Genomic DNA, 14,113 nt, shown 5'->3' with positions numbered 1-14,113 from the left:
TCTGTATTGGTCTCAAATGAATAAATAAAATTGTTTAAAAGAGTATCCTCCATTGAAAGGGACTTTGATGCATGTCTCTCAAATAGGCACCCTCACTGGATTTTTGAATGTGATGTTTTCCACTGTAGATATTCAGAACAAACTCACAGAGAGGCAGCTTTGAGTCAACAAAGCATGGGATGATCAATATGCAGATCAGGAATTAAAGTACGGAATGAGGGGCTGGGGAGGGGAAGATCAGCCAAGGCAATCCAGGGAGTACTCAACTGGCACAGGATACCTGGTCTTCGGAACATGAAGAAAAGCAGAAGTTAGTACTTAACTACTTGCAAATAGTCAGCTTAAGAACACTGACAAGTTAGGTCTATTTATAGGACCATTTGGGGATGATGACTGGGCGGGGAAGATCCAGCTTAATAACAACCGATCCCTGAGATCAGGAAACCAAGTCTCAAAGACACTCAAGGCCAAGCAATCCAAATACCATAAGGCAACATGAAGGCAAGGACCTAAACAATGAAATGATCACCTTCCTGAGAACTTCCATCTGTGGACAAGGTTACATATGGAGAACCCCACTCCTGGTCTTTGTGTTAACAGGACGCTCAAGAGAGGCTCAATCTGTTAAGTGTCTGACTCTTGAACTCAGCTCAGGTCTTGATCCCAGGGTTGAGAATTCCAGCCCCACATTGGGCACAGAGCCTACTTGAGGGTGTGAGTGGGGGTGGGGGGAGAGGACTCTCCAGAAATTGGCAAACTCTCTACATAGGGCCAGATGGTAAAGATCTGAGGCTTTGGGGTCCAAATGAGGTCTTTGCTGTGCAGGGTTTTTTTCTTTTTTTAACCCTTTAAAGATCTAAGTGGCATTCTTAGATTGTAAGACGTGTAAAAACATGCTGTGGGCCCTATTTTGCCAATTCCTGCTCTATACCAAACTCCCAGAGTCAGATCCTAGTGCAGAGCACACTCCTGGCCTCCCATCCTCTCTCTACCAGCAGCTGCTAGGCTGACAGCTGCCCCCTGCTGCTCCCAGAAGCTGAAGGCTGCAGAAGCTTCACCCCAGGGGGGCAAACATGGAACCTTCCACAGGCACAGCCAAGAAAGGCTGAGAACAGAGATAAAGGCTGACAGCAGATGCAGTCCACCTTTCTGAAATCCTACGGGATATGCAAAGATGATCTAGCTCCCGTTCTGCTGCACTGAACAAGGCAGTGCATTTGTGCGTGCAAGTGATCACTCGTGCTTTTGGCTTGAAGCTGGAAAGATGTGCTGCTTTGCTCAAAGGGGATTAAATACGTAGACCTCGTACCACCGCTCCAACCCCTACCTGTGTCTCAGGAGGGAGACTGTCCAGAAGGTTCAGATACAATCACCATGATCTAGAATGGACTAGGAGAGTGAAGGAATGTGGAAGGGCAGGCCTCCCTAGAACAGCCTGCTTAAAGGTACAGTTGGAAAACAGGAGAGTGGAACAAGCAGAGGTGGACTGGGTGTTTCTAGTGGGCCAGTTCTGAGGAAGCCATCCACCTCACGGGGCAAACAGCCAGAGAATTCACTTCTTTGTAATGCTTTCACATTCCAGTGATTCTTAAGAGACTTGGGGCACACGCTGATTTCTTGCTAACACCTCTGCAGGACAAAACTTGGGTTACCACCGGGCCTGAGTTCCTGCGCCCCTGGCTCAGTGGGTTTCTTTTGCTGAAAGGAGACAGCTGGGCCTTAGGAAATTTCAAGCTCCTAGCCCCTAAAATGTGACCTTAACTCAGATGTGTGCTTGCAAGAACTCTTAAAAAAAGGCCCCAAAGAGATCTTTGACTCAAAATTCCTTTACTAGAAGATGAACTGAATTAAGATCTGTAAGTTCTAGGAGGGCAGAGGTTGGGTTTTTTTTTTTTTCTTCTGCCTTTCACGCAGTTGTATCCTAAGTCTCTCGAACTGGGCTTGGCACATGGTAACTCACAAGTCATCTGCTGAATAAGTGAACCCAAGTTGTTGGTAAAGCCTTAACACTAGTAAATGGCTTCGTGGAAAAGAACCGAGCTGGAGAAGCTGAGGTCATAGTTGTTTATGTTTTCATCCCTAGAGAAAAGCCATAAACAGAGACCTTTGTTCTCTGGATATTCAGCAAAAGGCAGAGACCCTCTCTCACAAAAGCAGCAGGGTCCTGCTGAGCAGTGGGCAGTAGGTTTGGAGAAGTCGAACTCACTGACACGGAAAGTACTGATTGAAATGCAAACTTTCTCCGGAGAAGATAGGGTATTCTAAAATAAAAGAGTGCATTGGCTTTTTCCGGGCGCACCCACGCAGCAGCTTCACTTAGAAAAGAGGAAGTTAATATAGGAAAGTCAGGCATCAGTGACTTTAGGGACAATGAGCGAAGCAATGGGACCCACCTAAAGAGGGTACTCCAGGGAAACCACAGCCTTCTGAGGGCGAACTCAGTTTCCTACCACTTTAGGTTGTTTCTCTAAGAATGAGTGAAAAGTGATACAGAACCCCGCCCTGGCCAACACCTTCCACATCCACGCTCTCCTCCTCCTCCAGCACCTGTTCATCAGTTGAAGATAGGCGGGGGAGGGAGCGGGATCCCCTTTAAAGCTGCAATCCCCCCATTTCAAAGCCAGAGTCTGCAGGGCATTTAACACAGGCAGGAACACCTGTGTCCTCTTCGGGTGTTACAGTAGAAAGTTCAGGACACAGGTTGTGGCTGCCACAATCAGCACCTGTAACACACTAGCAGGGCAAGTGGAGAAGCAGATAAAGACCAGGATAGCACCTGGTAGCAGCACAGGGGATCTGCTTCCAAAGAAAGCCCATCTCTCAGCTAGAAAAGGAGGCATATGTAGATAGAGCAACAGCCCTTCTAGAAAGCCCCATAGATTGAGGTCAACTTTCACTTACTAGTAACGTTCATTCAGTCTTTTGACAACATATGGAGTATGTCCAGGCCTGAGGCTGGCGTCTGAGGGTATGGCCATGGACCAGGAGACAGATGCTCCACACCCTCAGTAGGCTGACCATCCCGTGGCACAGAGGGTCTAACCCAGGGAAACTGAGGCTGCCTGCAAACGTGTCTGTGATTTAGACAGTTCTGCACAAACCACCTCTACCCATCTCCTGCCTTCTTTTCATACCAACTAGGTTCTCCTCTTTAGGAGATGGACACTCATGAAGATACTTTCTGAAAGGGAGCAGCATGCCCTGAGCCACCCATAATCCACAGCGCCCCACCTCCACCCCCTGCCGGTTCTGAGCTTTGCCAGCTGCAGGATGGGGAGGCAGACAGGAGGGTCTGCTTGCTAGTCTTACCTGCCAACACCACCCTCCAGGACTTCAGGAAAAGGACAAACTTCTAAGACCCTTTAAAATGGGGTACACTAAGCCTTCTGCGTGCTCTTACAGTCGCACAAGTAGGGTACCTTAGGTAGCCAGGAAGCAAGAAAAAGACCCGCTTTTTGTGATTTTTTTATGGAGGCCCTGGATTTCTAGGCTTTCCTACATTCGAAAAGGCATCTAAAAACCGGTGCATGCAGTGGTGTATAAACACCCTGTTTCTGGCTGTGGTCTGAAATGGCTTTTTCAAAAATTTCTTCCCTGATGTCCAAAACTCAAATGAGCATCCACTGAGGACTTACTACATGCACCCAACATGCCAGACTTGGGGAGGCTCAACAGGGTAATATTCATCACTTTCTGTGCGTATCAGCTCATTCAATCCTTCATCATAACCCTATAACTTCAGTACTAAACAGGGTCTTCGTTTTACAAAGGAGACCACTGAAGTAGATTAAGATCAAAGTCACAAAAACAACGTAGTCAAGCTGGGACTGGTTTCTATTACTGCACAGGTTTCGACCTCTGAGCCCTCTGCAGGAACTCTGACCTGCCAGATAATACAGCCTTCCCTCCAATGTGGCCTCAGCTAGGGTAGCTGGTAGTACTGCTCTAAGTGACTATACTCAGGATTTGGAGAAGCAACACATTTGCAGAAATAGCACGTTAACCACCATATCTTAACAGGATTCAGCAGCACTTGTATTACGGAAAAGTGGGAGTTTCTGCATCCTTAGGTCATTGTGCCCCATAAGGGCAGGATTCAGGGCAGTACCTGATGAGACCCAGAGGGACAGACACATGCTGCTGTGGGGGCAGTTATGGGCCACCGCAGCCCATGACCCACAGAACGGAAGTCACAACCAACACAATTTTAACACCTAACACTATGTTGGAGAATGGATTTTTCTCTTGCCCAGAAAGCCATTCCTAGCTGCTTCTAATCTCTTCCCTCCCCGCCTCCCCCCCATCACGGACGGTACTGTATGAACTATTTGACTGGACTAGATCATCTATTTGTGCACTGGTTTCAAAGGTCTTACTCTAAAGAAATCAGGTCTATAAACAGAACAGACACAGGAACTTTTCTATGTGCAATTAAAGGCTATTTTAAGCTTATCATAGATGCTCAATAAAGCTTTACTGGGGTCAGGAAATTTAGGATGTTTACTGGACACTGCTTCAAAGATTGGATTTTGGGATGCCCAGGTGATTCAGCGGTTGAGCATCTGCCTTTGGCTCAGGGCGTGATCCTGAAGTCCCAGGATCGAGTACCACATCGGACTTCCTGCATGGAGCCTGCTTCTCCCTCTGCTTGTGTCTCTGCTTCTCTGTGTCTCTCATGAATAAATAAAATCTTTAAAAAAAAAGATTGGATTTTCTGGACACTTCCTACACAATGTATACTTTCATTTTTAAGAAGCCTTTGATGTGTCATTTTACTGATACACCCAATGAATAAAAGGTAAACATGAACCTCTTGTTCAAAACCACATGGTCTCGGGAAAAACTAACAGCCACGAGAGCATAACACCCTGATCAGTTTATATGCTTAGTTTGGCTATAACAGTCTTAACACTCCATTCTCTGAATTCTTTACTAGTAAAGAAGTACACCCTGCATCAGATTATAATGCTGAGCAATACGTACCCTAAGCTTGTTAAAGGGTCACCGGCATTCACTCAAGTATTTGTCAAAGTTTGGGCACTTGGCCCAATGCACGTTGGAGTAGAGGGTCTCTACAGACAGACCCTGTGATTAAGAGGAAATCCTTCAAGAGAGGAAAACTGGGGACCCCTGAGTGGCTCAGCGGTTTGGTGCCTGCATTCGCCCCAGGGTGTGGTCCTGGACTCCCAGACTGAGTCCCACTGTCGGGCTCCCTGCAGGGAGCTTGCCTCTCCGCCTCTGTATCTCTCATGAATCAAGTCTTTAAAAAATGAGAACTAAATTGAACACCAATAAAAATTAATTTATTAAAAAAAAGAAAAAAAATAAAAATAAAAAATGAGAACTATACACATGAACCAATTTTGTGTATGACCGGATAATATGAAGCCAGTTGCTTTAGATGGAGCTCAAGGATAGTGGTAACCCACTGGTCACGGAGAATGTTGGAGTTTATCATCAAACTGTCTTTTGAATTTACCGCCATCTGCGTTAACGATCTTCCTTAGATCCCAGGATCTTGAAAGTTCTGCCTTTGTAGACACCTCTGGGATGATGAAAGGGCCTGGGCCCAGACTCTGAAGTCAGATAAACCTGGGTTTGAAGCTTAGCTCCCACGTGTATTAACTTTGTGACCCTCACCAACTTTACTTAATCCTGGGGTTTTGGTTCTTCCCCCGTAAAACTGAAATACCAACGCAAGAGTGGCTTTAGAGGATTAGAGATAATGTACTTGAAGTGCACAGAACGGTGCCGAGTATAAAGTCCTCAGGTTGTCTGTTATAGGAAAGGCGAATGTGGAAAGGTGCTTAGGTGACACTACGTGAAACAAGTGTACAGAGGTGACGGGGAGGGGTCCAGAACAATCCTTCTGAACCCACCTCTCTTATTTTCATCTCCATATCCTTTCAGGAATAACAGATCAAATTAATACTACCATGAACACAGTAGGAGTAAGCACATCCATTTTTTTTTAAAACTCTTAAACTCATCCTTTTTTTAAAGTCACAAAATCGGGATCCCTGGGTGGCGCAGTGGTTTAGCGCCTGCCTTTGGCCCAGGGCGCGATCCTGGAGACCCAGGATCGAATCCCACGTTGGGCTCCCGGTGCATGGAGCCTGCTTCTCCCTCTGCCTGTGTCTCTGCCCCCCCCCTCGTGTGACTATCATAAATAAATAAAAATTAAAAAAAAATAAAGTCACAAAATCATTTAACAAGTTCTGAAGGGACTTCTGCAGTTCTCGCTTGCGCTAAGAACTGTTCAAAGGCCCAGTGGGAAAAGTGGGGCCATCTGGCAGTTTCCCAAGCAGCTCTGCTACTGTACTTAAGTTTCATTAAGGGTCACCCAGGAGTTGGGGAGTCTGGTCTCATCGAAGGCTGGTTCTTTTCGTTTTTGGTTAATGTGGTAGGAGTAACTCCGGAATCTGCAGAAGCCTCTGCGCCTCTCTAAGGGTTTACATGGGTTTGTGTGGCGACCAGATGGACAGTTTCTATGCAAGCACTCCGCCTTGAGTGGACATCGCATTAACACCCAGACTCTGATTCGAGAGATCTGCAATAGGCCTGGAGACCCTAAGCAAGCTTTTAGAGGATGCTGGTGCTGGCTTCCAGATCACATGTGGAGTGAACAAGAGTCTACAGGGGCTGGATGATCAATTCACAAACCAAACAATCCCTCATTCCTGGGGTTCATGAGCAAACAGGCGCAGCAACTGCCAACCAACTTGGTCTTGAGGAAAGTACTAGGCTGTGGAAATAGGGTATAGTCAATGGAGTATGCACAGGACTCTGGACGTCCACGAAGGAAGTAATAAAACCAGAAGACATTCACAGGGACCAATGCCCATTTTCCCTAGCTGAAGCACCCCCCTTCCCATTCCACGCACTCCCCTAAACAAAGTTCCTTACTTTTCCATGATGCAAAATTATCCTTGTTAGTTCTCAAGCTTCCTTTGGACAGCTGTTAATAAGAACACTTATCAAGACCCTAATGGTAGCTCTTGAGTCTTCGTGTAAAACAAAACCCAAAACCCCCCACCAGTTAAAAAAAAAAAGAAAATCTAGGGAAGAGGGTAACGGTTTGACAGAATCAACTTAGAACACTCATCAGGCACCGGCAGTTTCTGGAAATTGGACATGCATTCTGCAAGTGCCACTGATTTATGTACAGTTTGACCTTCAGGGACTGAACAAATGAGTAAACCATCTCAGGGACACGTTCCCCATGAAGTTAGAGGCTTTGTGCTAGGATAAGCAAACAACATGTCCTAATACCGTGGTCATGCGGATAACACAGGACTAGCACCAGGGAGGCAGTCACTTCAACCTGCTGGAGGCCCTTGCTCACCCAAGTTAACCTCTTCCCGCCTTCAGGTAAATGTTGCCTGCTGCCTTCAGGTTAACTGAACACACTCCCCCCGCCTGGCCCCAGCACATTTGTTCCGTGTCTACCACCCATGTCCTGGAGAAGACAACCCCTCCCAAGCCCAAGCAGCATTGCCTCCCTTAAAGGATGGTGGTCATTCCACCGCCAACAGCAGATTTGAGAGCACGGCATGCAATGGAACTGATTACTGGTTTTTGCACCACAAGCTCACCAGCCCTGGAACCACTTATATCCGAACCTTTGAGCATGTGAGCTGACATTTCTGCGGCTCTGCAAGCATGGTGATTGATTCATCTGTTACAACATTAGACAGAGTCGATCTTTTTAATTTTTTTTCCCCCAAATTCACTTCTGGGGATTGCCGTGTTACCTGGTACTACCCAATATTTATCCTGGCACCCCAGAGCATAGGACTCTCAAACAGTCTGGCATGACTTTGTGATTCCCCGTAACTTACATGGTACCTTTAAAAAGCAATTTGTGTTTATGGGTTTATGCCTCTCATCCAGGGAAAGCACTGGACCAGAAGCCAAGAACTCCACGGTGAGAACAAATCGCCCCTCACCTCCGGGGGGTTTGCAAGCAGGGAACAGTAACTTTTTTTTTGTTGAGAATAACCACCACCTGGGAAGCATTTTTCAACCCTACAGATCCCCCAGCCTTAGTTAGGGGTGATTTTAAGGAGCACCCAGGTGATCTGCGGACTGCCCTTTCAGGAATTACCCTCCTCGGGGCTCAACAAACTCCACATGCTTTCCTCCCCGGGGTCAACACAACCGCGTCCACAGCCCACAAGCCACCTCCATCCTCGTGCCCACGGAGGCCGTGAGTGTGTTCACTCTGTCCCCACAGAAGGTCAAGAGATAGTCAAGGACCAAGTATTTGTCAACTTTGTTTTCGAAACCAAATGCAAACACCTCCATGCGTCTTCCCTACGGTGCACAGTCTACACCCGCAATCCAATAACCCACTTTCTGTATAGACTTTCAGCCTCCTCCTCTCCTCCTCTCCACCTCGCCAAGTATCCCAGGAAGCGGCAAGCGCCCCGGGGGCCTTGGGGCGCGAAGCCTGGGTGCACGCCCGGCCGCCCGTCCTTGCTCCGCACCCAGAGCCCCGGCACGGGGGCTGCACCCAGGGGCTCCCCGCGGCCCCGGGCCGCCCGGCGCGTCTGCGAGCCTCTCCTCTGCGGAGCCTCCTCCCCAGCGAGGCGGGGTGCGCGGCGGCGGCTCGGCGGAGCCCGGAGGCTTACCTGAAACACGTGGTGAGCTCCCCCGAGGGCTTCAGACACGGGTACCTGGTCGTGGCGATCTTGTTCTCCGAGCAGAGCTCCCTAGGACGACAGGCGCGGCGGCCACTTGGCGGGGCGGCCGCGGGGGCGCGGAGGGCCGGGCGCGCGGGGGGGGGTCGGCGGGCGCGGGTCCCCGGGCGGGGGGGGGACCGGAGAGCCCCGACCCACTGATGGGGGCCCGGGCGGGGCGCGGAGTTTAGAGCCGCCCCGGGCAGTCGCGCGCCCAGCCCGTGCCGGGGTGCTGCCGGGGTGCTGCGGGGGAGCAGGGGTGCTGCCGGGGGGGCCGGGGCGCTGCCGGGGGGGCCGGGGTGCTGCCGGGGGCCGCCCGCACCCCGCGAGCCGGGCGCGCACCGAGCGGGCTCCGGCCGCGCTTACCTGTCGCCGTCCTCGGGCTCCTCTCGGAAGCTCCACGTGTGTCCCAGCGCCAGGAGCAGCAGCAGCGGCCCCAGGCTCCCGCGCAGCCGCCCCCTGGCCGCTCCTCCCCGCCTCGGAGGCGGCGGCACCATCGGGGAGGCTCCCGGCTTCCTCCCGGCGCCGCCGCAGCTCTCCCGCCGCCCGCGCCCCGCCGCTCCGCCGCGGCCGCCGCCCTCTCGCCGGCAGGGGGCGCCGGGGGGCAGGGGCGTCCGCGCCACCTGCGCGAGGCACCGGGCGGGGTGTCGGGGAGCTGGCGGGGGCCGGGGGGCGCCAAGGCCAACGACGGGCTGGGGCGGGTCGCCGCCGGTGCCGGGCTCCTCGCTCGGGACGCGCGCTCCGGACCCACGCGCTCGGGACCCACGCGCTCGCCGCGCTCCGCTTGGGGCCGCGCCCTCCCCGCTCGCCTCTTCCCGCGCGGGGTGGGGGGGCCGGCGGCCGTGCGCATCTTGCCCCGGGCTAGCTCCGCGGGGGGAGGGGAGGGGGAGGAGGGAGAGGGAGGGGGAGGGGGGAGGGGATGGGGAGGAGGAGCTGCCGGCTCGCGCGCCGCGGAGAGGGAGGGAGGGAGGGAGCGGAGCCCCGGGCTTACCCGGCTTCCTTCCTGGCGTCAGGTCCCTCCTGAAGGTCGGGGCCGGCCTGGGGCGCCTCCGTGTGCCCCCCTGACCCCCCGGCCCCCCGGACGCTTCTCCCCCGCTGCCCTTCCACGCCCCGAGACGGCTCGACCTTACAGGGCGAAGCCACCTGGGGTCCCTAAAACCTTGAGGTTCCCTAGTTGCTGCATTTGTTGGCCAGGCCGCCGCTTCCCTCCAAGCCGCAGGCGGGGGACGAGCGCAGAGCGCACCCCCCGGGATGGGGGGAGCACCCCTTATATGCTCGTGCCCTGAGCGGCTTTCACGCAGGCTCCGCGCCGCGTGAGCCCCCGAAACTCCTGGGAGCAGGTGAGAGCGGGGGCGGGTCCTTGATCTCCGCCCGCCCGCGGCTGCAGGGACCGAGAACACCTCGGGCGGGGACCCCGCTGGGGTTCATCCTGCCTCCGCATCTTAACGCCGTTGCGCGTCCGGGGCTTCTGTGCCTGGCAAGGGGGAGCTGGGGACATAGGTCGGCGCAGGCCCGGGACGCCTCCGCGCGCCTCCCCCGGACCCCCCCGCCCCGGCCAGGCGAGTGAGTGGCCGTGGCCGTGGCCCAGAAACGAATCGGAAGCGCACGAGGTGGTCATGCCCCTGACTCCTAACGCCCGCGCGGTTCTGCAGCCGCCGGGACTGGTCGCTTGTTCCCGAGTTAGCGGTGTAAGCAGGTGCTTGGATGCAGAATATTCTGGTCACCTGGGAATCGCCCCGCATAGCGCATACAGCTGGACTTTTTTTTTTTAATTTTATTTATTTATTCATGAGAGACAGAGAGGGAGAGAGAGGCAGAGACACAGGCAGAGGGAGAAGCTGGCTCCCTGCGGGGAGCCCGACGGGGGACTCGATCTCGGGTCTCCAGGATCACGCCCCGGGGGAAGGCAGGTGCTCAACCGCTGAGCCACCCGGGCGTCCCCAGCTTGACGTTTTTAAGAGCAGTGGCAGTCTCCCCTCTCCGCAGAATGCTTTTATAGTTTCCAAAGGTTTTTCACATTCATGATTTCATTTGACACACTATCCCTTGAAACTAGAAGTCGGATTTCTTCATTCAGTGAGGTGGTGTTTTTTTCTTTCTGTTTCTCTCTCTCTCTCTCTCTCTCTCTCTCTCTCTCTCTCTCTCTCTACAAAGCTTATGCAGACTCCGCAGACCGTAAAACAGACTTGATACTAAAATAGGATGCCTGGGAAACAAAGGGTTGCAGAAGGGGAGGTGGGTGGAGGGATAGTGGGCATTAAGCAGGCCAGGTGATGAGATGAGCACTGGGTGTTTTACTATATGTTGGCAAATTGAATTGAAATAAAATGAAAAATATGGTGCTACACACAAGGAGTAAATTTTCACGTAGCAATTCAGAAGACACTTTAGAAGCCTGCAATACCCAAGAATGATGATCACGGAGTCAGGAATAGAACAAAACCTGGGTTCAAATCCAGGCTGTGCGGCTTACTAGCTGTGTAACTTTGGGCAAGTCACGTAATCTTTCTGAGACTTATTTTTTTCTCATCTGCCAAATGGGGAAACCTCTCTCGTCTATGTTATGAGTACTAAATGAGGTAGTGCTTATAAAGTATTTTTTGCAGTGTCCACCATGGCTTGAGTGCTCAGCAGTCATTACTATTATTTTAATGTAATGCTTGCACAGAATTTTCAGTTTTAACTTTCTAGCTTTCTGCTTTCTGGATAAATAGAAGTTTGTTTCACAACAGTTGTTTGGGCTTCTAAAGAGATACCTCTCTAAGCACGTTGAAAAAATAAAAGCATCCTGGAACTTACAAAAATTATATCACTTTAGATTGTACCACAAACCTGCTTAGTCTCCATCATGCAGGAAAGACACTATCCCGTAGGAGTTTCTGTTTTTATTTTATTACCAATGATTCTATTTTGATGTCTTGCTATCTTTTTTTCTCATTTTTACTTTTTTTTTTTTTTTTTTTTTGCTGTTGCATCGTGGATGTTAGTTCTCCAAATAATAGAATGGCGAAGGAGATTAGTTATCACTTTCATATGAACGGTTAATAAGCCACATATGGAGACCCGCAGCTTGGCAGAGAAAGTAATCCAGGCTGCAAAATGGTAAAAGCAGAACCATGCCCATTACGCACAGCTGTGTAGCAGAAGATTGGGGACAAAGCCAACTTTGCCGCCACCTTATTTTCAGCTCAGTACACTGAACACGTATGACAATGAGGCGTCAGAGAATGTGCTGGGGCCGGGCAATCACCCCAGGTTTGCCTGGGGAAGAAATCCCAAGAGTGGGTGGTCAGAACGTTCCTGGAAGAGGTGAGCTGAAGCAGAGAGACCCCGAGAAAACCTTTGCCTGGAGGCCTGGAATTTAAACTCATTGGTGGCTACTGACAGCAGGACATTTGGTGGTGGTGGTGGGGGGGGAGATTGGGCTGGAGAATACAACCAAGCACAAGGAATTGTAATGGCCTTGTATGGATATGATTCCCCCGAAAAGTTAAACACTCTTGCAAACGATAAAACCTGTATTTGCTCAGGCTGCAACCCGTATGGGAGATGTCAGAAGGAGTCTGAGTGTGGTAGGGACCTCCAGGGTCATTGGTTTCCTTTCCTGGCACCCCCACTCCCTCCCCCACCATGCAGGAGCTCCCCACTCCCAGGCTTGCCCCCACTGATCTGCCCCATTCCCTCATTTATAAAACGTTGCATGAGAGGGCTCACCTACTGCCTCTTTCATAGGAGAGCACCAAAGATTAATGATACGGACCTAAATGCTCCTCAGGGGAGGCTCTGTATGATTATTTCTTTTCAGCATACCACTCTCTGTGATGTTTTCCATATAGACCTGTCAGCTTCCCTGAAACAAACCAGAGAGTGGATTGTTACACAATTTACCATATCCTCAGGACATGGGGCTGTGCCTAGGGCATTAATGTGCACATTCAGTTCTAGGTTAGACTCCCTGGTGGACTGGAGATTGAGTGTAGGGGGCACTGCCGAAGGAGATTGGCTGATTGGAGAGTCTAGAGGCGGGCATGCAAAAAGCAAAATGAAAGGGGGAAAGAGAAGTAAAACTAGGCCATAGGGCAGAGAAGACTCTTCTAAATGAGACCAAAGGCCTCTTCCACTCATTTTTAAGGGACTCCAATAACTTGTTTGGACAAAATCAACACGTAGAAAAAAACGATCCATTAAAAAGATAAATTAAGAAACAGAACACTACTGGTTGAGGGCACGATTAATTTCATTTCATTTGTTTGTTTAAATTTTTCCTTTTCATGAAAAAGTATTTTTGGCGACAAAAACATACTATTTTACAATGTGTCTATTCCTCTATATTATGTGCATTACGGAGAGTATGTATTCTATATAGAAAAGAGCAAGATTAGATACAGCAATTAAGGAAAGGAAAGTCAGGATAAATAATAAAAGGAAGCCAAAATGAAGTTAGTTGGCACGATCGTCTTGCAGAAAGTCCTATGTTGTGCTTAAAGCAGATCACGAATCAGTTCTTGGATTCTCAGACATCTATTCAAGATAATTCCACGATCAGTTATAAAATTCAAGGTGGTTGTAAAGGAAAAGCCTAAATAAATTGTTCAAAAAAAATCACAGTTTTTCCTGTTGGTCTCCCTGAAATATAGCAACAATCATCTGTCAAGTAAAGATCTTCTTTTCATAGAAACAAGCCTCAACAAGTGGGTAGAGTCCCTACTGAATTTGAGCGATATCCATACAACATAATATCCCTAGAATAAACAGGTTGCCCTGATACCTTTCCTTCAGTTTCCGTTTTGATTGCCATACAGCCAGGTTGGCTTAGAGAAACAGAGTTACACCTTGAAAAGTGTTCAAGTGTGCCGGTCTCCAAGCCATTGTGAAGAAATGCTCCGGGCAAGAAGACTCAAACATGTTAACACAGTAAAAGGATTTTAAAGTCCTAGTTTTGGGGTGTGTATGCTGTCTTTGTGCTTAGTCTGACTTCGTTTTAACTTGCACAAGCTCTGAACATACATTGAAGCTTTGGGTCTCTGGGATTTTTCCTAAAGGTCAAGGAGAAACATCTGATTCCTATGTCCAGCACCACATCACAATTTTTGCAAAACTTTGAAAGAAAGCCAATTTTAAAAGGTTAGCCTGTATGTACATCGGCTGCTAAAAGAGAAATGTACAAACAATAAAAAGGGAGAGAACTTTCTTGTTATGTGTTTGAATGTCTCAAAAAAATTAAGAAAACTGGGGTGCCTGGGTGGCTCAGCAGTTGAGTGTCAGCCTTCCGCTCAGGGTGTGATCCTGGGTCCTGGGGTCCTGGGGTCCAGTCCTGCATCGGGCTCCCTGCGAAGAGCCTGCTTCTCTCTCTCTCTCTCTCTCTCTCTCTCTCTCTGTCATTCATGGATAAATACATAAAATCTTTTTTAAAAAATTAAGAAAACTTGTTC

The 14,113-nt window shown here is 50.0% G+C and overlaps 1 protein-coding gene across 1 annotated transcript in view; it reads right to left on the bottom strand.

The window, feature by feature from the left end:
• LOC129514632 (collagen and calcium-binding EGF domain-containing protein 1) overlaps positions 1-9,206 on the bottom strand; it is a 225,350-nt gene extending 216,144 nt beyond the window's left edge. The window contains exons 1-2 of the mRNA XM_055333365.1: positions 9,048-9,206; positions 8,634-8,714 (exon numbers count right to left, since the gene is read on the bottom strand). Of these exons, the coding sequence (XP_055189340.1) occupies positions 8,634-8,714; positions 9,048-9,178 (212 nt within the window). The 5' untranslated portion in view covers positions 9,179-9,206. The remainder of the gene's footprint in view (positions 1-8,633; positions 8,715-9,047) is intronic.
• Between the last annotated feature and the right edge of the window lie 4,907 nt (positions 9,207-14,113).

The sequence above is a fragment of the Nyctereutes procyonoides genome, unplaced genomic scaffold (assembly GCF_905146905.1).
Source record: "Nyctereutes procyonoides isolate TBG_1078 unplaced genomic scaffold, NYPRO_anot_genome, whole genome shotgun sequence".
In the NCBI taxonomy this organism is placed as follows: Eukaryota; Metazoa; Chordata; class Mammalia; order Carnivora; family Canidae; genus Nyctereutes; species Nyctereutes procyonoides.
This window is presented reverse-complemented; position numbering and strand designations above follow the sequence as displayed.